Here is a 27,507-nt window from a genome sequence, read left to right as displayed (position 1 = left end):
TAAGTTTCCCTTGTAACTATCCAGGTTTCCACTTCCTTATCAAAGGTGATGATTAAAATACAAAGATGCATCGGTTGCAAAGAGAATTACGTTCAACACTTAGCAAAGTGCCTGGCTGCTCTTATTATGATCACAGACATGCTTCACAAGGTTTTGGGGGGTGCCTGAGAACTTAAATAATCATCTCAGGGCGCCGGGGTGGCTCAGTTGGTTAAGTGTCCGACTCTTGATTTTGGTTCAGGCCGTGATCCCAGGGTCACGGGATCCAGCCCTGCATCAGGCTCCCAGTGGGGTGTGGAGGCTGCTTAAGATTCTCTCTCTCTCCCTCTGCCCTTCTCCCCTGCTCATGCTCTCTCTCTCTCTTTAAAATGAAAAAAAAAATTAAATAAAGGTCATACGGAATAAGTGGTGGCTGTTTTTATTAAAGTCTGAATAGATACGTGTAAAACATTCTGCATGAGGTCATAATGTTTAAGAAGAGATGCTTTAGACTGGGTAAGAAATTGTACCTTCGTATAGAAATTGCTAAGATGTTTTCTTTGTGGGGGAGCAAGGCACAGATAAGATAGATGGCCTCTGACTCAAATCTGTTTTATTTAAAACAAAAACTGGCCAACTCGTCATCAGATTTTTCAGTGAGAAAGATACTGAGAAGATAGGAAAATGCATTAAGCGTGCCACTGCATACCTTTGACCTCTGACACCCTGATCACCTTTCTCTTCAGGTTTTGGGGTGTTTAGCCTTTTTTTCCCTTCAATTTCATTATATTTTAGAGGAGATGGGGTAGCCTACAGCCACGTAGAGTCATCCAGGCGTGGCTACCCCCTGAAATAATGACATGTCGTTTTGTGCTCAATCCTGTTTCTTTTTCCTCCAAGAAGGAGATTAGGAGGTCCGTGGGGAACCCGACAAAACACGGTAGAAGCCGCGGGTGAGCAGAGAACCTGCCCCAGCCACCCTCACACTTTCTTCTTCCATGACTTCTAGATACCTGTCACCTCCACGCCAGGTGTGAGGAAGGAGGAGATGGTCACCCAAGAGACCGAGAAGAGCTGCTCGGATGATCAGATGAGGCCAAGTTTAGCATGCAGGAGGGACTTCTCATCCGTGTTTTCCCTAACGGCAGCAAGGAGCGCGAGAGAAACGGCTGCACAGTTGTACACAATGTTAAGGAGTATTCTTGGAAAGATCGGGGGTGAGAGTGAGTTAAGCTCTGCAAGCCGATGTTGTTTCCAACACGTTGAGGACAGAGGTGCCGGCACATTAGCCGAGCGGTCAGGCGTACCGCATGTGGTGCTTAACTTTACGCATCAACTTGCTGGATCCCAGGGCACCCAGGCGCTGGGTAAACGGTATTTCTGAGTGTGTCCTCGAGGGTGTTTCCGCAGAGATTCACGTTTGGGTACGTGGACTGGATAAAGCAGATTGCCCCCTCCTCAGTGTGGGTGGGCCTCAGCCTGAATAGAACAAAAAAAGGAAGGGAGAATTTGCTCTCCATCCGGCTGCTTGCACTGGGATACGCCCTCCTGCCCTTGGGCTGGGAATTCTGCCATCAGCTCCCCGGATTCTCAGGCCTTTGGACTTGGACTGGAATGTACCCCAGAGGCCCCTGGGGCTCCAGCTTGCACACAGCAGACCTTAGGACTTGCCTATAATTGCATGAGCCAGTCCTTATAATAAATCTCTCTCTCTCTCTCTCTCTCTCTCTCTCTCTCTCTCTCTCTCAATCCCTCCCTCCCATATATGAGATACTGTGTACATGTCATGCGTAGATACACATGCATGTATCTCTAAATACATATACATCCTACTGGTTCTAACCAATATACTGAGATTTATGACTCACGGCATACTGACTGCAGCTGAAGCCGTGGATGCGGGTGACATCAGCCCAAGAGGGCATGTCAGGAGCAGAGAGGACAGCACCTAGGACAGCATCCATACTTAGGAGCAGGAAGGCATCTGTAAGGAGAAGCTGAAGAGGGAGGAGAAAAACCCAGAAGCCCTGGTGTCACAGACCCCGGGGCACAACCACAGGAGAATCCTGGAAGGAGAGGCATTTTAACTAGGACTTGGACGCCCCCCTTGCCAACTTCAGACATTCAAATAGCAGATTTTCTACACTGACTTGTTGCTTTTCGTTGCGTCTCTATATTTATTTGCAATGTCACTGCCAGGGAGAGTTGCAAGTGGAAACGGCTATTGCTTCTTAAAATGTTTTTCTTCGAGGCTCAGCGGGGAACTGACATGTGCCAAAATATCACTGCCCAGACCCCTTGTTGCTGGCAGGGGCACAGGCAGCCCGCGTGGAAGAACCACGTGTGATCAGCGTTAGCGACACCGACAGTGGGCGATCAGACCACGGCTCCTCCTTCCTGGAGCCAAGTGGACTTTATACCAGCACCTAGGAAGCGTCCTCGTCCCACAGGGTTAGCCTGAGTTGAATGAAGCCTTTCTGTCTGCCTTCTGGGTTACGGATAAATCCAGGATAAAGGAGACAGATAAAATCAGGAGGTGGGACGCTGACACTTAGGACCGCATTCAGTACATAGTATAACTGTGCCTTCAGAAAGTCAGGGTCGTGTAACAAGGCTCGGGCACGCACAGGAGGGGACTACGTTTTATTAAGAGAGATTACACTAGACATAGTAATGCGGTGCACAGTCCTTAACTGGAGCCTGGTGTGGACACAAAAAAGCAAGTCCTGAGACAACCGTGAGACAGCTGGAAAGCTGAACTAGGACTTGACATTGGAGATACTGGGGCATTATTCATTTGGTCAGGTATGATGGTGATCATGTGACTATAAAGTAAAAGTTCCATTTTTGAAATGTTTATTTATCTTTGAGAGAGAGAACACGTGAGTGGGGGAGGACAGAGAGAGAGGGAGAGAGAGAATCCCAAGCAGGCTTTGCACTGTCAGAGCAGAGCCCAACATGGGGCTCAAACTCACGAACCATGAGGCCTGAGGCAAAGTCAGACACTTAACCAACTGAGCCACCCCAATGGCCCTAAAAGTTTCTTTTTTATTTTAATATTTATTTTTATTTTTGAGAGAGAGAGAGAGAGAGAGAGAGAGTGAGCTGGGGAGGGGTAGAGAGAGACACACACACACATACACAGAATCCGAAGAAGGCTCCAGGCTCTGAGCTGTCAGCACAGAGCCTGACATGGGGCTTGAACTCATGAACCATGAGATCATGACCTGAGTTGAAGTCAGACGCTTAACAGACTGAGCCACCCAGGCACCCCCCTAGAAGTTTATTTTTTTTTAAAAAAGAAATGCATACTGGTGAAGCATTTAGAGGTGAACTGTCATAATGTCTATAACTCACATTGCAAATACGGTAGAAAAAATGTGGGAGAGGGATGTCTTTCTTTTAAAGAGATACACGACACAATATTTAGGGGTTTAAAATGTTTCACACACACAAATTAATGAAACAAACAGAACAGAATTAGACATTACTAACGTTCACCAACATCTGGTCCCCCCTCCTTTCTGATGGCCTGGGTAGGGGGGGGGGGTTTACACTCCGCCATGTTCTTGAAGTTAGTACCCTAACGGACAGGTCATCAGATCTGCCAATGGAGCATAAGCAGAAGTAATGAGGAACTTCAAGGGCAGCGTCTCCTTGTCTGCACTGGCTCTCAGCCTGCTCTGGGCCTGCACCATGGAGCACTCAGAAGTCTCTTGCCTTGATGTTGGAGCCTCTGTCAACCCGGGTCCGCACGCAAAGACCCTTGCCTTCCCGCCGACCTATGCTGGACACAGAGCAATACATTTTGTTGCTTTAAAAACTGCTATGGGGCACCTGGGTGGCTCAGTCGGGTAAGCCTCCGACTCAGTTCATGTTCTCTGCGTTCATGAGTTCTCTGTGCTGACAGCTCAGAGCCTGGAGCCTGCTTCGGATTCTGCGGCTCCCTCTCTCTCTGCCCCTCCCCTGCTCTCTCTCTCTCTCTCTCTCTGTCTCTCCAAAATAAATAAACGTAAATAAAAAAATATTAAAAAAAAAACTGCTGTAAGGCCACTGAGGTTGTTTGTTACTGAGGTATAACATAGCCTTTCCTGACTGATACAGTTAACAAGTATTGAAGCTGGGTGACAGGTTGATTTTACGATAAAATCAATACAATTTTTTACAATACAATATTTTCACAATAAAAGATTCAAGAAATGATTTGCTTTGAAAATGAGTCTCTATCTCGCTGGCATCGCATCGAGACTTCGGCATATTAACGTCTTCTTTGTGGTGCTGAAGCCAACTCTACTGTCAGCGTAACTATTTTGATACAGTGGAAAGAGTCAGGACTCGGTACTATTTGTAACATTTATTCTGATTGACAAGAATCAGGTTCTCTGGATTTCACTTTCCTTCCCCCATAAAAATGAAGAGTTTAGATGACACAGCCTCTGAGCTGCTTTCCACTTCTAAACTATAAAGATTAAGTAATTTACGTATGTATCCAATTATTTCTAAATGCATATAAACATATATGATAGGCAGCTGATTTTAAATCTATTTGCTTTTTCTTTGAGCTTAAATTTCTTTCTCGATCGTATTAATTTTGTTTCTTGTGTAGATACACTGCCAAGGAAAACATTTTTAAGAAGATGGTGACTTTGAGGGTGAAAGCAAATAAATGTCATCTTCCCATCCCAAAGCATTCGCCAAATAGTAGCCCATATAAGGACTGAGTAGGTACGAAGCACCTTGAGGAGACCCAGGGCCAGAAGGGGGGAGAACTCAGTGTATGGTAAATATACATTTATAGAGATAAGACTGTTTACAACTCTTGCTCTTACAAAGAAAGCTAGGGTTATTTTAAGTGTCAGAAATTGGGACTTTAGTGCTATTTTAAGGCAATAAATTCAATACTTAAATAGACATAGTAATCAACAAGATACCACCCAGGAATAATACACTTTGAGAAGATTCCCTGGTGACTAACGGCCAGAGGCTGGGAGCAAACACTTCCTTACGTCACTCTTCTGGTTTCCATGTGGAAGGATCTCACTGGAGTGACACTCTGGGCCCCTTCTACTCTCTGCTTGACCCACGGAGGAAAAAAGGGCTCATATGACTGATTATCATCAAAGTCAGGACGGTGGTTCTGTTACTGCGGTGGCTACTGAAGGTGGCAGGGGACATACAGAAGAAGCTTCCAGGTTGGATGGCCACTCTCGGTTTCTTGACTTGGTTAGTGCTTTCCAGTATATATCTAACAACAATGCCCTTACGTCATATATTCGTCTTTTGTCGTTTTCTGAATTTTCACTTTACAGTAAGAAGAGTCTGACTGGTCATTTGGGGCAAGGGACGTAAGGGTCAGTGGCTTGGCCCCTTCCTTTCCCGTCTCTCTTTGGGGGGGTACCTATCTACAGAAGTGGGCCTTCTCCACTCCTCCATGCCTTGGGCCGTAGGGCACCAGGTCCCCCAAAGATGGGGAGGCCAACAGTTATGACAGCTCCAGTAGCTGTTCAGTTCTGTCGGTGACTGAGGAAGTGGGTCTTGTTCTGGAGCCTGGTGCCGGGAGGTCCATTTGGCTGCAGAAGGAAAACCCCGTGTGCTAACAGCCAGGGCTAACGGCCCTAACACCAGGGATCAGAGGGAGAGAGGAAAACGCTTGCAAACACCAACATGGTGTTGACTCTCCCACGCCCACACCCTTTTCTCAACAGGTTGGGTGGGGGGGTAGCATAGGGCATTTTTTATTTTTGGTCTTATTTGTTACCAGCCAACAGTGCTATAGAAGACGAGAAAACAAGACAAGGGGAAAGGTGTTAAGTCGGAAAGGTATCCGCAAGTAGAATGAAAGCCATCGGCAGCATTCCTAGGATGTGTTAAAAATAAGTTCGCGAGCAGAGCATGTGTGTGTTAAACACGGACAGAGAGGGAACGGAAAGACTAAGAGGTACCTGCGGTTCGTGACTCTAAATATTCATGAGGTTTTCATTCGACCACCCTGTCTGGCCCTCTGTGTCCTCAGTCTAAGAAATGCAAATAGAACCCCGAGCTGTGGAGCCCTCACAATAGTGAGCTGGCTGGCAACAGTGATGGGGACAGGGGTGCCTGGCTGCGGGCACCTCTCCGGATTGGGTCTCGTTGTTCAAACGTCCATCTGGCCCTTGTGACAACAAGGCTGGCATGGTTCACGCAGCAAAGACAGACAGACACACAGGTGACATTAACACAGCGTATCGAGGATTCAGGGAGTGAATCCCCACCCACCTGCTTGCACCCAGCCCTGAGACCATTAGTGAACCCTATTTCTTTCCCTTTGCTCCTCCCTGTGTGTCTTAACTGACTTGATCTAAGTGCTTGGAGCGGCTTAATTTGTCCTTCTGTGCTGGGATGTCCGGGACCACTTGCCTGGACTGGTGGTGTCCAGCAGGCGATGACTATGGGATGAACCCCAACTAAGTGCACGGGAAAAACCAGGTTACACTGCAGAAATGCTCTCTGGCATGAAAGCAGTATTTAAAAGGAAGACCTCCAACCTAGGAGACTGAGAAAACTGACGAGTTTTTACAATTAGGAAGGCTTTAAGCAAGAGATTAGGAAATAAATCCAGGCCAAAAATTCAATGGAAGCCTGATCAAATCTGAAGAGAAAAGACAACCCAGAAAACCCAAAGGCGAAGGAGATGTCCCCGGGGTTGGTGAGCTGTGAGGAGTGTGGGCAAGGCCAAAGTCAGCCGGAGCAGGGCCTGGGGGCTGACCCCAGATGGCTCCTGCCTACCCCACCTTCTCCCCGACTCTGCCTGGGGGCAGAAAGAGGATCGCCATGGTCGAGGGCACAGAGTATGACCCACAAACCCAAAAATACTGCTCGTGGCCCGGTCACCGATCACAAAACCGAGGAACTTACACCAGGTGAGACTAAAGAAGTGAAGAGTCTGATCAAATCTTAGGAAAACATAATGAGTTAACAGAGGGAGAGAAAAAACAGATCCTGCTCTCAGCCACTTGGTCACTGTAGTTTTGTCTTTCCAAGACTGTCTGACAAAGGGAATCACGTCACCCTTGATGCCCGCAGCCAGGCTTCTTTCTCTGGGCGCCAGGCCCCCGACGTGGACCCTGGGTGCCAAATGTGTCAGTTGCGAGTCCCTTCTCGCTGCTGGGCATAACCCCGTGGAATGGTCGCTCATCCTCTCTTGTGCCAAAGGACACTGGGCGGTGTCCAGTGTTTGACAATTACGGCTAAAGCTTCTACAAGTTTCTGTGTGAACAGAATGTTTTATTTCTCGAGGGTCAAATCCCAGCAGTGGGACTCCCAGGCATCCACTAAGTGTATGTTGAACTCTGGGGACACTATTGAGCCCCCCTCCTGGGGGCTGTGCTCCGTCCTGCACCCCCAGGATGCATGGGGTTCCTGCTGTCTCACATCCTTGTCAGCACTTGGCGTCGTTGGGGTTTTTATTTTAATCATCCTAATAGGGTTGTAGTGGTTCCTTCTAATTCTTTTTTTCCCCCTCTTCTTGGGAAACTTTGGGGACTGACTGATCATAAAAACAAACAAATGAACAAAAACCAAAACTCTGTCACTTATTACAGACCTGGAAGAAAAAGTATGGAAAGTGGCTGAGGGGGAAAAAAGATCTGAACAGCCAAAGAGCAAAAGAACTTTTGGACATCATCCGAAGAGGGTTTTAGGACCAGATGTTGTACAGGAAACATAAAAATAATGGCTCTCTTTCTGACAAGACGAGACGACCACGCAAAGCCAATGGTGCATTAAGGTGTTGGGGATACGTGTTCTCGCCTCCGGCAACCCCTCTGTGAGGTTGTGGAAAGACCCAGGAACCTAGAATGAGCACCCTCACAGCAGCAAAATGGCCTGTGAGTGAGCTACGCGAGCCCTTCACTCTCTCCCACTGTCCCATCCTTTTGAAGTTGCTATTTTTGATAACCATGTTTTCTTACCCCTGCTTCATGTCGGCAAGCAGGCTTTGGGGCTAAAAGTGTGTTCCAGTCTGGATCTAAATAGACACCAGTTTCATGCATGCACATACACACACACGTGTGTGTGCTCTGACAGTGTGTTGAGTGTTACAACAACCTGGAAAATACTAACTAACCAGACTTGGGGGGACCCGAGTCCCCTATAAAACAAAGAGGTACAGCACAGAGCAGGCTGACCCGGAACCCGCGGCACGCCATTCCTGTGGGAAGACACAACTTCCCCAGGAGGGGGCTTGCTGGCGGTGACAAACTTGGATGGGGGAGGCGGGGACCTGGAGGGGATGCCCCTGGGCCCTGGGGCATCCCTGTCTTGGTGCCGTGCTGATACCCGGGTTGCCTGGAAGGCCCCCATTCTTCACCTGCCGCTACAAGACCACGGTCAACCAAAGATTGGGGAGATAACAAGTTGGCTCCATTCCAAGCTACGGCTGAAAACATAATTACAACGTATTTTACACGGAGTCCTAAACAATACCAAAATTTCGTCTGCAAGCCACTCTGGAAAACAGTGTGGAGGTTCCTCAAAAAATTAAAAATAGATCTACCCTATGACCCAGCAATAGCACTGCTAGGAATTTACCCAAGGGACACAGGAGTGCTGATGCACAGGGGCACTTGTACCCCAATGTTTATAGCAGTGCTTTCAACAATAGCCAAATTACGGAAAGAGCCGAAACGTCCATCAACTGATGAATGGATAAAGAAATTGTGGTTTATATACACAATGGAATACTATGTGCCAATTAGAAAGAATGAAATCTGGCCTCTTGCAGCAACGTGGATGGAACTGGAGAGTGTTGTGCTAAGTGAAATAAGCCATACAGAGAAAAACAGATACCATATGTTTTCACTCTTATGTGGATCCTGAGAAACTTAACAGAAGATCATGGGGGAGGGGAAGGAAAAAAAAAGTTAGAGAGGGAGGGAGCCAAACCATAAGAGACTCTTAAAAACTGAGAATAAACTGAGGGTTGATGGGGGGTGGGCGATGGGCATTGAGGAGGGCACCTGTTGGGATGAGCCCTGGGTGTTATATGGAAACGAATTTGCCAATAAATTTCATATTAAAAAAAAAAAATAAAAAAAATTTGGTCTGCAAATTGACAGACTATAATCTGAGAAGTTGGGGTGCCTGGGGGGCTCACTCGGTTGAGTGTCCGACTCTTGGTTTCAGCTCAGTTCCCGATCTAAGTGTCATGGGACAGAGCCCCGTGTTGGGCTCTGTGCTGAGTATGGACCCTGCTGAAGATTCTCTTTCTCTTCCTTGGCCCCTCCCTGAGCTCGCGCTCGCTATCTCTCTCTCAAAAACTAAAAACAAACAAAATAAACTGACAAGTTGTTGGCGAAAGGGTAGAGCAATACGACCAAAGATCACAACATTTCCAAGCGATGGGGGGGGGATACGGCCCGATTCGTATCTTAAAGCAACAATCTGGAGCTGTGTAATAGGTCACGGGCGACGTAACTCAGATGGCAGTGCACCAGTTGGACGAGAACACGGTATGTCACGGAAGTGGCGGACTGCGTTCCTGAAACTTTAGAACATCAAGGAAGACCTCCTTTGATAATAAGGGCTAAACAAAGACACGTTCCCTTAACAAGGAAGCCATTTTAACAGCTATCCAAGGGAGCGAGCCTTTCATCCGACAGGGGAGAGATGCGGTTATGAGAGGAGGTAAAGAGAGCCAGTGATGGTGGATGGGTTACGGGCGAAGGAGCACGGCCATGGATACAGACTGGGGGTTAGCGGCTGCTGTTCTGCCAGACCTGTGACGCCAGCTGTCCAGCCATGTCTCTCCAGTGACAGCAGCTGACCCGGCTCGTGCCCCTGGGGGGGCTTCTGCTCCCCCTTCTCTCCAAGTGGGAAGTAGAGGAAGTTCCTTGGACTCATTCAGCCTGGAGAGAGTTAAGAAGCATCAATTAAAAATGGGAATGTGAACCGGTGCAGCCACTGTGGAAAACAGTATGGAGGTTTGTTAAAAAATTACAAACAGAGGGGGCGCCGGGGGGGCCCAGTCAATTAAGTGCCTGACTCTTGATTTTGGCTCAGGTCATGATCTCATGGTTTGTGGGTTTGAGTCTGCTTGGGATCCTCCCTCTCTGCCCCTCCCCTGCTTGTGTGCATGTGTGCATGCTGGTTCTCACTCAAAAATAAATAGATAAACTTAAAAAAAACTAAAAATAGAAATATCCTAGGATCCAGTAATTCCACTACTGGCCATTTACTCAAAGAACACAAAAACATTAATTCAAAAAGATGTATGCAACCTTATGCTTGTTGCAACATTATTTACAATAGCCGAAATATGGAAGCAATCAAATGTCTTTCAATAGATGAATGAATAAAGAGGTGGTACACACACACACACACACACACACACACACACACACACACACACACAGTGGAATATTACTCAGCCATAAAAAGAATGGAAGCTTGCCATTTGCAACAACATGGATGAACCCAGATGGTATTATGCCAAGTGAAATAGGTCAGAGAAAGACAATACTGTATGATTTCACTTAAATGTGCAATCTAAAAAACAAAACATGGGTGCCTGGGTGGCTCAGTGGGTTAAGCGTCCGACTTTGGCTCAGGTCATGATCTCACGGTTTGTGGGTTCGAGCCCCGCGTTGGGCTCTGTGCTGACAGCTCGGAGCCTGGAGCCTGCTTCGGATTCTGTGTCTCCCTCTCTCTCCACCCCTCCTGCTTGCGTTCTTTCTCTGTCTCTCTCAAAAATAAACATTACAAAATTAAAAAATAAAAAGTAAACAAAACAAGTGAACAAACAAGCAAATGAAACAACAAACAGACTCTGAAATGCAGAGAACAAACTGGTGGCTGCCAGAGGGGAGGTGGGCGGAGGGATGGGTGAAACAGGTGAAGGGGATTAAGAGGCACAAACTTCCGGTTGTAAACTAAGTCACAGAGACGAAAAGTACAGCATTGGGAGTAGAATCAATAAGATTGTAATAACCTTATGTGGTGGCAGGGCTACCTACATTCATCATGAGGAGCATTGGGTAATGGAGAGAATTGTACAATCAGTACGTTGTACACCTGAAGCTAATATAACATTGTACGTCAACTATACTTCAGTAATAAATAAATTCAGTAATAAATACTGAATAAAATACTTCAGTAATAAATAAAGCTTAAAAAGTAAATAGAACCTCGATCCGAGCACGACAACAACAACAACAACAACAACAACAAAATAGGTTGCCTAACAAAATAAACTCCTAAGGTTTTAAGGGTGCTGGTGTTTCAACATAACTCCCTCTCTTAGGAAAGTGGCCAAGAGGAAATCTGTCACAATGATGAAGCGTCTGCATACCTGGACCGCCCAAAATGCAGAAAAAGTTCTTTTAGAAATCAATACTATTAGATGTAAGTTAAACAAGTTCAAAAATGTTGTTGGTAAGTGCAGAGGTATATAAATTGTATTAAAAGCTGCAGGAGAAATATTGCTGTTTTATCTGAATTCTTGGGCAAATTATATCAGTTTGGCAGTTCTGAGTTAAAAAAGGGCTGCGTATCTTCTCTCTGACCTCATTATTTTACGTTTTTAAAGTTTATTCATTTTTGAGAGCAAGAGAGTGAGCACAAAGAGGGGAGGGGCAGAGAGAGAGAGAGAGAGAGAGAGAGAGAGAGAGAGAATCCCAAGGAGGCTCCTCGCTGACAGCACAAAGCCCGATGCGGGGCTGGAACTCACAAACCATGAGATCACAACCTGAGCAGAAATCCAGAGTCGGCATTTAACCGACTGAGCCAGTTAGGTGCCCCTAACCTCATTATTTTAAACCTTATGAATATCCTCTGTTGGTTTTGTGGGTCAGATAAATTATTCTTTACATACGATATTTTCAGGCATGAAAATACAAACATGTGCATTTAACTAAATTAAGAAATAACTCCTGTTTTATAAAAACAATGGGTTTTTGTACACTCCAAAAAATAATGCAAATTGTTTTAACATGGTTATTTCACTTCTGCTATCTGCATGTGATTTTTTAAACTATTTTTTTAAATTTATTAATTTTGAGAGATGGAGAGCAAGTGGGGGAGGGGCAGAGAAAGAGAGGGAGGGAGAAGATCACAAGCAGGCTCCATACTGTGAGCGCGGAGCCTGAGGGGGGGCTCGATCTCATGCACTGTGAGATCATGACTTGAGTGGAGACCAAGAGCTGGGCACTTAACTAAATGAGCCACCCAGGTGCCCCTCTGCGTATGACTTTTAAACATCACCTCTTTGTTTTTAAAGTTGAGGATTATGTTACACTTTAGATATAATTCTTGAGATCTTTTGATTTTAACCCCTGGGACTAATATTAAGTTAATAAATAACATTGTCATCTGAAATCTTTGGTGATTAAAATGCATACAGATTACAAAAATGATCGATCACCCTATGAATACATACTTGCTTTTGGTGAAGTTCCAATTAAGACGGTAAATGTAGGTGGGATATATACTGCCTGTTACCCTACATTTGCTACTGTTAATTTGTTTTAAAAGGCTGAAATTAAGACTTTAAATTGTTATCTAACTACACATATGTACATTTGTGTGTATTTAAATAAATAAACATGCACATTAAAATGTGTTTGACTGAAAAAGCTTATGGATGATAAAGAGAACAAACAGTTCAGATAAATATTACTTTGATCTTTGAATATACAGTGTGCTCTAAAGAAAACAGGAAACAACAAAAGAGTCCTTTGTCTCCAGTGGAAGACACAACCCCACAGTTAACTCTTATCTACTGAAGAGCAGAGTTTCAGGAGGCTGTTCTGTTTGTAGCACTGATTTCTTGAATTATTTTATTTTATTTCTATTATTATTATTATTATTATTATTATTTTACGTTTATTTATTTATTTTGAGACAGAGAGAGCACAAGTGGGGGAGGAGCAGAGAGAGAGGGAGAGAGAGAATCCCAAGCAGGCTCCACACTGTCAGAGCAGAGCCTGACGCGGGGCTTGAACCCATGGACCGTACGCTCAGGACCTGAGCTAAAATCAAGAGTGGGATACTTAACCGACTGAGCCAGCAGGAGCCCCATCTTGAATCATTTTAAACAAAAGTTCCTCATTTCTAAACAGCTATATTTCCTTACCAGTATGCTTAGTTTAAACCTTGCTTTTCTGGTTTTAATAATTTCTTATCTTTAGAAAACTCTGACATATGTTCATATCTTGATGTGATTAAATGTTTGATGACTCTTTTGATATTGCCCTTCCCTGATCTAGGTCTACAGTGAAAACAAAACTGGCAGCTCAAAAAAGAGAAAGTGATTAATTACATGGTGTTAAAATGTCATCAACATGAGTGTTTCAATTATTGTTTGCTTTTCCAGTTAAACAGAAGATACTTGGGTTTGTGTATAATGATTGAGGCAAAACTGTTCAAGAACTGATGTTTGTTCTTAGATATGAAACCTTTTTAACTTGGTGGCAACGATCATACATACTCTACAAAAGAAACCAAAGGTCCTGGGCATTTGTCAATATCCTTACTGAACATAACTTCCTTCCCTCTGGACCATCATTGACTCAATATACCCAAATGGAGGGTTCCATTCTTCTCCATTCTGATTAAATACCAAGGACTAATCAGAGCTATTCAGACTTATCATTTTCAGGTGGCTTCATAAACTACGCAGCAGAAATAGGGTTTCTAGAAGTGGGGGGAAAAAAGAACCTCAATACAAAATGGTACCGGATACCAAAGAGACTTCCCAATGTAAAATGATACCAAACAGATGACAAACAGACCTCCCAAGGGACAAAATTAGGATATCCAGTCCTCTGTTTGGGAAGAGATGACTGCATAGACCTGTGTATTATTACCATCATTATTAGTTAAGCTTCCTAGGTAATTCTATTGTTCTGCTAGGGGCTGAGAACCACCGGCATAAGGTGTGAATTACCCATCAGTTCTGCAAACTCACCCAGTACTTGAGAGCGGAAAACCATTCACAGTATCAATGATACAAGTGGTGTCCCAAGCTCTTGGAGCTCTGTACCTGGGTACGGGAGCCCTGTGTTCTGATTGCACACACAATGTCGAGATGATTAGTTGTTACATTTTTAGCAACAGAATTCTAGCAGAACTTCCTGGGCAACTCAATCTTATTCTGAAAGTTCACATTATTAAATGAATACCACATTGCTTGCAGAAGAATACACTGATCATAGCATTTAAGTCTGTCACACACACTTATAGGTACCGCAATCTGTGATATTTAAGGTAAAAAGTCGAAATAATCTTTTAACTAAAAAACAGCTTAGAACGTGTAGATAGCTCAGACATCTAAAAATATCTTTAAATATTGTCACTTTATTCATGGACCCCACTGAAGAATGAAATGTTTAAAAAATGCTATAATTAAAGAAACAATAATGTAATTATTGATACTGTGAGAATTATTACAACAGTAACAGATCAACACTATATCCTCTACAATTCTAGCTTAAAAGCCTATTGTTGTGTGGGGGGTGTGCCTGGGTGGCTCAGTCGGTTTAGCGTCCGACTCCGGCTCAAGTCACGATCTCGTGGTTCACCAGTTCGAGCCCCGCATCAGGCTCTGTGCTGACAGCTCGCAGCCTGGAGCCTGCTTCCGATTCTGTGTCTCCCTCTCTCTCTGCCTCTCCCCCACTTGTGCTCTCTCTTTCTGTCTCAAAAATAAATAAAAAAAAAATTAAAAAAAGTTTAAAGCAAAATGTTGGGTCTTGAAATACTACTAAAATTAAGTAATTTGGGGGGGCATGGGGTTCAGCCTAGTTCTGACTTCATGGGAAGCCACAGACCTTATTTTCATTTGTTCAACAAGAAGAACAAATATTTTCAAGCATCTAATTTGTCTCGGGCACTACAGAGGACCCCGGGATACTATGGCCTGTATGAGGTACAAGGGACAATGCTCCTGGATCTTACAATCTAGCAGTAATCAGGTGTTGGTCCCGAAGAGCCAGAGACATTCTTCGACATAATTTAGAAATCAATCCTGGCCTACAGACTTGAAAAAGAAGAGTGTTCGACCCCAAATAACGAAACTCGGTATGTGTCTCTGGGTTACATTTTCCCCAACTGACCCATGCACCAGCAGCATTACAGGGATGTGTCTGTTAAAAATACATGTTCTTACTCTCATATTTAATAGGGGATAAAATTGCCTTTCTCTTTGGGGCTGAAAATGACTTTGGGCTCTAAAGGCCAGAAGATTCCAGGACATTTGCTGGGTTATGATACACTGTCATCAATCACAAGGATTCCAGACTGGGCTGTCTGGCCCTTGGGCTCTACACCCCAATGCATCTAGTACTTGAAGGAGACATCTCGGTTGTTTAAAAAGCAATCAGTGTGATAAGTAGGATATTGGGGGACTTTCTCCTTCTCTTTCTCTTTCAATGTGATGATTACCCCCCAGCGAAACTTTGACATTGTCTCTCCTTTCTCCTAACTACTACCACGACCTGTTTGTAGAAAAAAGACAAAGTCTCCAGCGTGGTGCGTGCCTTGCATCCACCTCCTGAGTGGCAGCCAATCGCAGACATAACATGTGACAAATGTGTGGGGAAATACAGAGGCTTGCGCTGTTGTTGATGAATGGGGATTAAAAGTCAGGTCTTCCTTCCATGTCTCCCAAGCCCCCATTTAACTTAACTGGGCTTTCTAATTTGGAGATACATAATTGTCAGGTGACTTTAGATGAGATGACATACATAGTTTTGCTATTGGGCATGTCTATAGGAATGTTGCTTATTCAAACAAAGTCTGTCTCATTTCCTGAATTATTTATAAATTTGGTTGCTTAATATAAACTAAGTATCCCAGGCAACACGCTGTTCTCGATTTGGGGATTTGACAAAGGAACTTTCATTGACTGCTGGGGTTGCAGATAAATGTAGCACACTGGCTTTTTGGACCACAGTCCAAAGTGGGCATATTCCCATCCCCCAGGACAGGTGGGCAAACTTAAAATAATTAGTTAATGATTTAAAGATATTTTGTGGTCTCCAATGAAAGAAGCTTCATTTTGAGAATGAAAATGCTTCTTGGAGAGTATAAATATGCTTCTGGGTTTTGATTAAATCTCTGAGCCAATAGTCTCTAATTTTTTTTTTTAAATCACACATGCCATCAGGAAGAGGGCAAAAAATTTTAAGCATATAATTCCATGTGTGTGCACATAAACACGCACAAGTAAAAGTTATGGAAAGGGGTAAGATATAAGCAGAAGTCCTAATATTTTTTATCCTACCTCAATGTATACTGTCTTAGACATCATAGCTCAATGCTAAAGAAACTGTGTCTTAAAAGTAGTAATAATCACAGCTAATACTTACAGAATGTTTGTAACATAAAGCACTCGGCGCTTTATATATGTAATCTCACTTAATCCTCAAACAACTGTAGAGAGGGAATAATACTATTTTCCCCGTCTTACAGATGAAGGTCCATTGCTCAAGCTTGCACTGCTAACAAGAGGGATCGCTGCTGGTGAAACTTAGATAGTTTGAATCCAGAGGGCATGCTCTTGCCATGCTGTTACTGAAAAAGTGACCTTAGTTTCTGCAATATACATATTTTAAAGTTTACTTATTTATTTTGAGAGAAGGAGAGAGAGAGAGAGCAGGGGAGGGGCAGAGAGAGAAGGAGAGAGAATCCTAAGCAGGCTCCACACTGTCAGCACGGAGCCCGACATGGGGCTCAAACCTACGAACTGTGACGTCATGACCTGAGCCAAAATCAAGAGTCAGATGCTCAACTGACTAAGCCACCCTGGTGCCTGTATGCAATATATTTTCAACTTCTCTTCCTTTTCTTTTTTTATTGTTTTAAAATGATCAAAGAATCACTGAATATGGTTTAAAAAATGTAAATGGTAAAAAAAAATGTACAAGAGGAATGAGAGAAGTCTCCCTTCCCTGCTGACTCTATTTTCTAAGTAACTTGCTAAAAGATCCTAGGTATTGTGATATCAAATACAGGAAGCGTTTTTTTTTTTTCCCCCTCAGAAGTACAACTGAGTCATTTCTGCCTTCGTTTGGAGTTCTGTCCCGGTATTGGCAGAGTAACTCACACGGGGCAAAATTTACAGAACAACCATGTGGAGGCACTGCAGAGGCGAGTGCAGGAAGGAACTGGAGGGGAATTGACAGTTAGAAGAAAGGTACAGTTCTCATGAGCTTCCCGCTTTTACAGCTTTTTGCGTGAGGACGAGCCTCGGTGTGCATATTCATGGAGGCTAAAACTAAGACACCTGCAGATGTACTGGTTGAGATATCAGAGGAGAGACTTTGGGGCAACCACAAAAGCTGGAAAATAAAGGGAGAAGTCTCAGGAAGGATGGAGCTACAGAGCAGGTGCCCCAAATTATGTGTGTAAATGCTGCCCAAATCTCTGGCTGGCCCTTGATGCATGAGCATGGATGATTCCAAGCAACACAGCTAAGGCTAAAAGAACCAACGAAAGATCTCAGCACTGCCCACTGTGAGAGAGGCAGACTTCATGTTCAGATAAGTTAACCACCTGCTAAAACAAAATAATCATACTATTCAGGTGAACGACAGAATCCAGAGTCTATAGTCTGTCACATAATGTCTAGAATATAACCCAAAATTATTACACACATGAATAAACAGTAAAACATGACCCATATTGAAAGCAGTATCTCTCAAACTTTTTGAATGGAGGGCCCCTTTACATTCAAAAATTACTGAGGATCCTAACAGGATTTTGTTTTGCATACTGTATCTATTGATATTTACATTAGAAATTAAAAGTGACAAAATCTAAAAGTATTTATTAATTCAAAAAAAACCAAGAACAAATCTCATGTATGTTAACATCAATAACCCACATTCGTGGAAAGTAACTATTATTTTCCAAAACAGAAACAATGAATGAAAAGAGGGGTGTTGCTTACATTTTTTCAAATTTCTTTGATGTCTGTCTTAATGGAAGGTGAGCAAGACTCCTAAATTTGTTTCTACATTCACCCTATTGCAATATTTTGGTTTTGTTTAGGTTATGAAGATAATGTGGCTCCCATGGTTGGAAAGATAGAAATATTTTAATAGCCTTTCCAGATAATTGTGGATATTCTTTTATACTATGCTAAAATTTGACAAGTGCTAGTTTCTTAAATGTTTGTTGCAGTGTGGAATTTGAAGCTGTATTACAGTCTGCAATATTTCACATTCTATTCTATTAAAATCCATTATTTTATACTGCACTTTTAATGGGGATCTTTTATTCATGCACAGTTTACAACATTAGTTTTGGCCATTTATAAAATACTGACTCATTGAGTTATGTAGGTCTTTCAAATATTGGCACACTTCATTGTTCAATATTAAAAAAAAAAATAACTCACTAATATCATTACTGATCTCATCAGGCAAATCTTTACATATCAGGAAACTCTTATGCTCATGATAGTGGATACAAGTTTTTCAAAATTCCAATTTTCACTTGAAATTTCAAATTTTATTGTGGGCAAAAAATATTGTCACTTTCTTTGAAGTTATACACTCACATGACTCTTTTTTTTTTTTAGAAAATATCTATCAAATGCTAAATTTTGAGAGAACAGTGGGACTGCCTGTTGTTCTTTTCTTTTTTTAATGTTTATTTATTTATTTTGAGAGAGAGCCCCGTGGGGAAGGGGCAGAGAGAGAGGGAGAGAGAGAATCCCAAGTATGCTCTGCACTGACAGAGCAGAGCCTGATGGGGGGCTCAAACCCACAAGCTGTGGGATCATGACATGAGCAGAAATCAGGAGTCAGATGCTTAACCGACTGAGCCACCCGGATGCCACAACCTATTGTTCTTTCAATTAGAAATGATGTTTCATGAAAGAGTCAGCTAGTTCTGCTGAATCAACCACATACTTTTTCTATCTGCTTCATTGTGCAGCAAAAGTGACTCATGTATGAGTCACATCTTGTGACAAGGAATATTAAAAAGATGTGTACTCAAAGGTTGAGATTTATTTATTTATTAAAAAAAATTTTTTTTTTAACGTTTATTTATTTTTGAGACAGAGAAAGACAGAGCATGAATGGGGGAGGGTCAGAGAGAGGGAGACACAGAATCCGAAACAGGCTCCAGGCTCTGAGCTGTCAGCACAGAGCCTGACGCGGGGCTCGAACCCATGGACCGTGAGATCATGACCTGAGCCGAAGTCGGCCGCTCAACCGACTGAGCCACCCAGGCGCCCCCCAAAGGTTGAGATTTAAAGAAACTAATAGTTTATCTGGCTTTATCAAAGAAATTCTTTTTTTAAATATGTATTTAGTTTTTGAGAGAGGGGTGCAAAGAGGGGGACAGAGGATCTGAAGTGGGCTCTGTGCTGTCAGCACAGAGCCTGATGTGGGGCTCGAACTCATAAGCTGCGAGATCATGACCTGAGCTGAAGTCAGACAATCAACCAACTGAGTGACTCAGGTGCCCCTATCAAAGAAATTCTTAAGTAACTAGCCAATAGTACAGTTTAGTGCTACTGCCTTGATTCATGCTAACGTGCCAGTGGTTTTATGGACAACTGCTTTTGCACCATCAATGCCAATGTCAACACATTGAGACAGATAACATCTCAGTATTATTATGAAAATGGTGTTGACTTTGCAGTCCCCCAGAAAGCATCTTGAGGAACTTCAGGAGCCTGCAAACCATACTTTCCAGAGCTTCTGCACAAGCGAAAATGTAAACTATGGAGACAGACCTCAAGATGATCCAGATGTCTGAATTAGCAGACAAGTAATATAAAAACAAAGATGGGGATGAGACATAAGAGAGTCTTAAATGTGGAGAACAAACAGAGGGTTACTGGAGGGGTTGTGGGGGGTTGTGTGGATGGGCTAAATGGGTAAGGAGCATTAAGGAATTTACTCCTGAAATCATTGTTGCACCATAGGCTAACTTGGATGTAAATTAAAAAATAAATTAAATGAATTAGCAGACAAGCAGCTATTATAAATATGCTCAAAATTTTAAATGGAAATGTGCTCAGAATAAGTGATTGATTAAGAAATCTCAGCAATCTACAGCTCTGAAGTTTAAAAAATTCACTGGATGGGTTTAACAGCAGAATGGAGAGGAAGTGTGCAGCCCACGTTTAAATAGTGGTTACGCTCCTCCTCCCCGGGGGCAGAGTATCTATGTAAGTTATTTGGAATTCTGCGTTGGAGATCTGTCTCTTCTTTCCCATTTGTTTATTCAAGCATTTATTTATATCAATGGGATTTATGAATACTTATTTTCCGCTTTGGTTTATAATCCTACACTCCTTTATTTATTTATTTTGTTTCAACTTGTTCCGCATCTGGCCATTGGGGACGTCTTTCACTTGGTTTCTGAGTCTCTTTGACATATTCCCATGATTGTGGGTTTTTGTTTTGTTTTGTTTAGCACTTTCTTACTTTCTGGCTCTACAACATCCTTCAAGCTCATCTTGTAAATGTTCTATAATGGCCCATCCTAAAACCAGCCATTTCTCCAAGGAGCACTTTTACTGAAGAATGGTATTAGAAACCAAGATCTGGGCACTAAGTGTGCTCATTGCTACTGAGCTGCCATTGCTTCGGGGTCATCTTAGCTGAGAGCAAGGACATATATGTGTACATACTAACCAATGTATACGCACTTATCTCAATATTTCTATTGTAATCATCTGCATCTATACTAAGCTAAATGTGAGTTTACACTGATGTTTCCAATGCCATTCCTTTATCACATGAGTGATCCTAGCAGCAGCCCCCCCTTCCCCCCCCACCCCCCTTCCCCCCCCCACCTGCCTGCCCCACTGGCTTATCTGTGTTCTCCCACTCCAGCAGGGAGAAACTGGCCTCCACCATTTACTCAATTGTCCACTGACTTAAGAAAAAAAAATATAAATGTTAGTATCCATTGCTGGCATTATTCATACCGAAGCTCCACTTGTCCCAGACTTGGCCAGAAGGATCGCTTTCAGTCTGTGTCCTTTCTCACCTCTGCCATTCTTTGAGCATCTCACTGTATTCTCGCACAATAAGATATTCTGGGCTTGCCTTGTGTTTTCTCTGTCTCAGATACAGAATCAGCCGTCTATTGAAGAAGCCATAATCCATATCCTCTTTTTATTAAGACATAATTCTCATACCATACAATTCATCCACTTAAAATGTACAATCCAGGGGTACGTGAGTGGCTCAGTCAGTTAAATCTCTGACTCTTGGTTTCGGGTAAGGCCACAATCTCACGGTTTGTGGGTTCAAGCCCCACGTCAGGCTCTGCGCTGATGGCTCCAAGCCTGCTTGGGATTCTCTCCCTCCCTCTCTCTATGCCCCTCGCCTGCTCTCTCTCTCTCTCTCTCAAAATACATACGTAAATTAAACAAATAGAATGTACAATTGAATGGTTTTTAGGATATTCTTATAGTTATGCAACCATCGCTATTCAATTTTAGAACATCTCCATCACCCCCAAAGAAGCCACGTATACTTGATCATCCCCCAATGTCCCCATCCCTCCCAGCCTACATGGTGGCCTGTGTCTTCAGAGCCTAGTGTACATGTGCACGTATGTTTGTGTGTATGAGTCACACAAAAATGGCCACTAAGGGATTGGCAGGAGGAAGAGGCAGTATCTGGGAAATTATGACCACAGAGGATCTAATGCAGAGGGTAAGCTTTCCAGAGAGGAGGATAACAGAGGAGTTTGGTCAAGTTCCCCACGGCTGGCAGTGGGGGGTGGGAAGGGTAGGGCAGAGCCCTGAGGATCACTTGAGAAAAGCAGATGATACAAGGTAACAATGAATAATTCGGATTCTAGAGTCGATTATTTGAGGCTTCACTCTGTAATGTATAGCTATGTAACTCTCAGCAATTTAAAGCCTCAGTTTCCCTGTCTTTTGCCTCGTAGGTGGAGGGAGCTCATAGGCACATGTGGTCATTGTTGGTACTTATAAGTTGAACCTGCAAAATCTTGGTAGGGTGTGGAGTGCAGTGTCTGGTCAAGAGGCCTTCTCAGAGGGTGTCCCCTACCATACTGTTTCTGTGGGGACAATGTCCTCGGGTGAGGCTTACTGGGACCTTCCAAGACTTGGGGCATGGGGTTTACTGGGTTTGCCATTCAATCCCTCCCTCTTGGAGGTGAGTATTCAGGGTAGGTGGGAAAGGGAGAGCTTTTGGAGGAAATCCACTCTGGAGATTTAGAGAACCCTTGAAAAACAAGACTATCTAAAAGCATTAAAAAGAGGCCCAAAGAAATTCAGAGGGGCTGTTGTGATTTTTATTTTGGTACTAAAGCATGCGTAAAATTTTCCACCCCTCTTTGAATGTACCGTGACCATTTTTTGTGCCTTAAAGTTATAAATACTTAAAATGCCTCTTTAATACTTAAAGAGCTTTACTTTAAAATTACACAACCAAGTGATCTCGAACACAATCGTATACATATTCTTTCTATCATCTTCGCATAGTTTTATATCATAGAACATGTAGATTACAAGTGTACCTGTGTGTCACTGTGTAGGTAGGTCATTAAGATTTAACAGGGTATACACAGTTTCTTTTAAAAAAACTTTTTTTTAATGTTTGTTCACTTTCGAGAGACAGAGCACGAGTGGGGGAGGGGCAGAGACAGAAGGAGACACAGAATCTGAAGCAGGCTCCAGGCTCTGAGCTGTCAGCACAGAGCCCGACGCGGGGCTCGAACCCACAAACCATGAGATCGTGACCTGAGCTGAAGTCGGATGCTCAACCGACTGAGCCACCCAGGCGCCCCAAGATAGTTTTAAAATATAGTCTCGTTTTCCAAAAGTCCAGAGTTCTGCTTTGTTCCTCACATAGCTTTTGCTAGACTAGTTTGTCTCTCCACCTGTGGTTGGTAACATGTTGGCAAGTGTCCATTTTACCAGGGACACCTACGTTCTCCTGCGTGTTTTGTGCAACAGAGCTGGGTTCTACAAGGGGTGGCTTCTGCCATTCAGGCCTGGCTGTATTCTAAGAGCTCAGGGTTGGCCACTCTGAATCATACCCATTTCATATTACATAGAAGTAAGCCTTAGAAAAATGTCAAGGATGTGGCAAATCAAAACGACTGTCAGCCGCGAGCTTGCTGGAGGCCAGGGGGCCAATCCTATGGACAGATGGCAAGTAACAGTAACCGGATACCCAAAACTCCGGCCCTACCTTCCTCTCCCAAAGTGATGCTTCTTGTGCCTGGCTCCTACTCTGCTCCTGGTGCACATCTTTTACTGAAAAAGAGAAAGGAACAAAAGGGAATTAAATTTCATTGGCCGCCTTAGCATTTAGGGAGAGACTGTGCAAACGGTGATTAAGAACATGGGGATCGGAGTCAGATACATCGAGGTTCAAATTCCGGCTTCGCGACATACTAGCAGCAGAGTTTGATTAAGTAACTTGATCTCAGTGCCCTCATCTGCAAAATGGGGGTAATAATACCAACTTCAAAGTTGTCTGGACATTAAGTAAAATAACGTATCTAAATGTCTGAAGTGGACTAAGAAGGAAGCTGATAAGTGGTAGTTAATAGTATCTATTCTCTTCTCATTTCCTCATGCCAAAGATTTTGTATGCTTATTTCATCAAGCCTATAAAACATGGGCACAATCCCTCCCATTTTACAGATGAAGAAATTGGAGTTAAAGAACTCGTGAGTGGAAACAGATATCATACTAGCTGCATTACAAATGGAGAAATGGAAGCACAGAGTCTTTAAGTAACTTGTGAAGCAATTATTGAGATCGGATCCAAAGCCGAGTGCGTCTGACTTGACATGTTGTAACGGTCATGGTGATATCTGTTATTTGCATCAGCTTTGAAGAACCAATCCTCACAGACTGGGACATGCTTACGACTGCTTTCAGTAAGAACCAGAGTCACAACCGTTCAGGAAGGAGCTGGAGTCTCTACGTTGCGTTCTATACCTTATGCCCTGCTCACCACAGTATAGCTACCATGTGTCACCACACAACCCTCCTCCAGGACCAGCGACTATTATTCCCTACGCTGTGCAGTGTGGTAATTTCAGTGTGTAACATTCCTGGTTCTACAATAAAACCTTCTAGACGATCACTGTAATTAGATTCAATTATTGGGGCAAAAGAGAGATTACATAGCTCTTTAAAGCAACCAAACAGTCGTTCTCATCTACTTACTTCTTTTTAAACAATTTTTTAATGTTTGTTTATTTTTGAGACAGAGAGAGAGAGAGAACACGCGTGAGTGGGAGAGGGGCAGAGAGAGGGAGACAGAAACTGAAGCAGGCTCCAGGCTCTGAGCTGTCAGCACAGAGCCTGACACGGGGTTCGAACCCACAAACTGCGAGATCATGACCTGAGCCCAGGTTGGACACTTAACCGACTGAGCCATCCAGGTGCCCCTACTTGCTTCTTTCTTTAATAATATTTTATTTAGCATCATAGCAGTCAATTAAAATTTTTTTTATCTGTCTTTTAAAAAAACGTGATGTTAGTTTCAGGTGTAAAACATAGTTATTTGGCAATTATATGAATCACAAAAGATCACCACAGTAAGTGCAGTTACCATCTGTTGCTACACAATGTTACTACAGTATTATTGACTATTATCCCTGCCCTGCACTTTCTGTGACTTATCTGTTTTACAACTGGAAGTTTGTATGAGGTTGTATTACTTTCAAGTTTATTTATTTATTTATTTTGAGAGAGAGCAAGAGCAGGGGAGGGGCAGAGAGACAGGGAGAGAGAGAATTCCAAGCAGGCTCCAAGTGGTCAGTGCAGAGCCTGACGCAGGACTCGATCTCAGCAGGAGAATTCACCATCTGAGCTGATATCAAGAGTCAGACGCTCAACCGACTGAGCCACCCAGGCGCCCAAGATTATATTATTTTAAATAGCATTATGTCAGGTGTTCTGGAACACCTGTATTTGAATTTATAATCTGTTGATGAGCCAACATAAAGATATCAAAGTAATTAGCTTCTAATAAAAGTGTACAATAATTTAGATTGTACAGTAATTCCAACAGCTGAGCTATAAATAAAATTCCTGAGTTTCTCAGCACCAAAGTGAACATGAGTATCAGAAGAGGGGAAAGATGAACTTTTTATCATTTAGGATTTTTTATGCTTACCAAAAGGACTGTCAGATATACATTTAAAAATCATACATAACTTTTACACATACATGAAAAATCACTTAAATAAATTGATCAAGGTATTCCTGAAAAAAAAAAAAAAACAAAAACAAGGAAAGGGGAAAGATATAAGAAGAGGCAAAGTTTTTCCTTGTCCTCTGCTTCAAGAGAAATTTCAGAAGTGGCACTTTACAGAAGGCAGAATAAATGTGCCCTCAACAGCAGCCGCACAGCAGATGCACTCATGGGACCCAGCTGGCTTTTTCTTTCCACTTTGGGCAGAGCTGAAGGTATAACATGGAAGAAGGTTTTGCACAGGATCCAAACGCGTGGTCGACCTACGGCAGAAACGTGCGTGGCAGTGGGAGTATGCTCATAGCAGCATACTTTTCAAACAGTCCTCCTAAGCCCACCTTGTCTTGGCTGAGATCGGAGAGAAACCACGCAGGAGAACATGTCAAACTCCTCTGATGAACACCTACACAAGGGATTGACATTCTGCGTTTGAGGCCGAGGGGAGAGCCATATGCTCTCAGTCCCGCCTCAGCAGATGGTTTGGCTTGAGCCCATTTTGTCAAGACCACGGGGCCTTACCAGGACTCTGGACTCCGGGCAGGCGAGTCCACCTGCTGTTCCCACCCACTTCCTGAACTCCGCGCAGCATGCCCTGAGGATGTTCACGGGCACGTTTAACGGATGACCTGTGTCTCTTACGTACACGGGTAAACGGGAGTCCGGCGCAGAGCTGCTCCCCAGCCAGCCAAACGGGAGCTCAAACATTTCAGCTCACCTTTGCAGCTAAGCTGGGACCCCAGGGCGTATGCCGGGGAGAGCGTGGAGTTCTTATGGAACACGGCCTCCTAAACCGTTCCACAGTCTGGGAAAACTACTTCTTCCTGCCTTTGCTGGATGAGCCTTGACCGCGCGCGCCAGGCCGGGGAGGCCCGGGCCAGAGGCTCCCGGAACGCTCCGTCATCCGGTCTGGGCGGGGCGAGGCGGTGAGGGGGCGGGGCCTAGGGCGCGGACGGGCACCGGAGAGAGGCTCCGGGGGGCGGGACGTGGGCGTGCCCGGCGTGCGCGCGGCGGCGAGCGCGCGGCGGGGGCGGGGCGGCAGCCGCGGGCCCACGCCGTAAACATACAAGATGGCGGCGGCGGCGGCAGCGGCGCCTGGGGCCTTGGGCGCCTTGCAGGCCGGCCGCGCTCGCTTGGTGGCCGCTTGCTGTGCGCGGCTCGGCCCCGGGTGGAGGCTGCCCGGCTCCTTGACGGGCCCGCGGGTCGGCCCTGCGATGTGGGCCCGGGGCTGGGCGGCCGTGGCGGGGGGCTCAGCCCCGCGGAGGGGCTACAGCTCTGAGGTGAAGACGGAGGACGAGCTGCGGGTGCGGTACCTGGAGGAGGAGAACCGAGGTGAGGGGCGCGGCGCTGGCGGCCGCGGGTCCTGGGAAGGGGTCGCAAGGTCAAGCGTCCGGGCTGACGTCAGCGTCTGTTGCGCGGCCCCGGTCGAGACCCCTCCCCTCCCCCACCCCAGCTTTGCACGCAGGTAGTGCTTTCGGTGCCTAAAGGTGTGCTACGGAGCAGCTTACCTGTAAAAGTGGCCCCACTCAGCGCCGAAGACAGAAATGCAGCTTGCGCCCTCATCTCTAGACGAGCCAAGGTCAATAAACCGGGTGTGTGATATTTGCTTCCAGGTTTTGTGCTGGCTGTGTAATCTGTCAACTCGGATATCGGGGGTGGAGGTGGTGGCGGGCGGGGGGGGCGGGGAGAGTTCCAGGAGCTGCAGTGAGAATGCACTTCATTCTGAAGACTCTCACGTGTAAAGCTGTTCAGCCGCAGCAGTTTCTCCCCTAGTTTGTTTGAGAAAGTTAGTTTGGGGGACTGGATTGCGATTCCCTTAAACAATTTTTGGGCACGTTTTTGTGTTCCGGGTACCGCGCTAAGCCCTGGGGACCCAGTTGTGGGTGGTAACTGGTCTTGCCCTTGAGCTACCTGCGGCGGAGGGGACAGATGCATTGGCCATACGGTACCGCGGGGGGGGGGGCGGGGGGGGAGGAGAGGGCAGGAGGGGGCCGGGAAGGGCTGGGAAGGACGGAACTGTCTGCCTGAGCTCGGTTCCTTTCTCTTGCCCACTTGGGTCGCGAAAGGTGGAATAGCGGCTTGCCAGAGGACCAGTCATTTATTTCGACGTGTAGTTATCGAGCACCTATCATCTGTTAAGCAGACGTGCAAAGGGAGTTAAGTCATGATTGCTGTTAGCGTCTTCCAGCAGAGTGAGGGAGATAGTGCTGACCCAAAGGCTTTGCTGACTTTGAATTTGGGGAGAGCTGAAGGGCTGGAATACCCCCAAGAGGCTTGTGATCAGTAACGTTTGGGGATTGGAGGACTTGACAGGGGGATTCTGAGCATCGAGTTAGGA

General features: G+C 44.6%; 1 protein-coding gene and 1 long non-coding RNA gene across 6 annotated transcripts in view; one reads left to right on the top strand and one right to left on the bottom strand.

The window, feature by feature from the left end:
* Positions 1-326: 326 nt before the first annotated feature.
* On the bottom strand, positions 327-26,762 carry LOC122233036. Of its 3 annotated transcripts, none has more exons than XR_006210467.1 (5): positions 26,678-26,762; positions 23,151-23,215; positions 20,906-21,063; positions 9,735-9,863; positions 327-1,458 (listed from the first exon to the last, which is right to left on the bottom strand). It is a non-coding gene; the product is annotated as an uncharacterized LOC122233036 (long non-coding RNA). The 3 variants fall into 3 exon arrangements; XR_006210465.1 differs by lacking the exon at positions 26,678-26,762 and adding an exon at positions 25,888-26,079; XR_006210466.1 differs by lacking the exons at positions 20,906-21,063; positions 26,678-26,762 and adding an exon at positions 25,888-26,079.
* Positions 26,226-27,507, top strand: part of AUH (AU RNA binding methylglutaconyl-CoA hydratase) — a 208,656-nt gene continuing 207,374 nt past the window's right edge. For all 3 annotated transcript variants that reach the window (XM_042964066.1, XM_042964065.1, XM_042964067.1), the window contains exon 1: positions 26,226-26,501. In XM_042964066.1, coding sequence (XP_042820000.1) covers positions 26,240-26,501 — 262 coding nt within the window. In that variant the 5' untranslated portion in view covers positions 26,226-26,239. The remainder of the gene's footprint in view (positions 26,502-27,507) is intronic.

This window comes from Panthera tigris, chromosome D4, assembly GCF_018350195.1.
Source record: "Panthera tigris isolate Pti1 chromosome D4, P.tigris_Pti1_mat1.1, whole genome shotgun sequence".
Classification (NCBI taxonomy): domain Eukaryota; kingdom Metazoa; phylum Chordata; class Mammalia; order Carnivora; family Felidae; genus Panthera; species Panthera tigris.
Note: the sequence above shows the minus strand (reverse complement) of the source record. Positions and strands in the feature narration are given on the sequence as shown.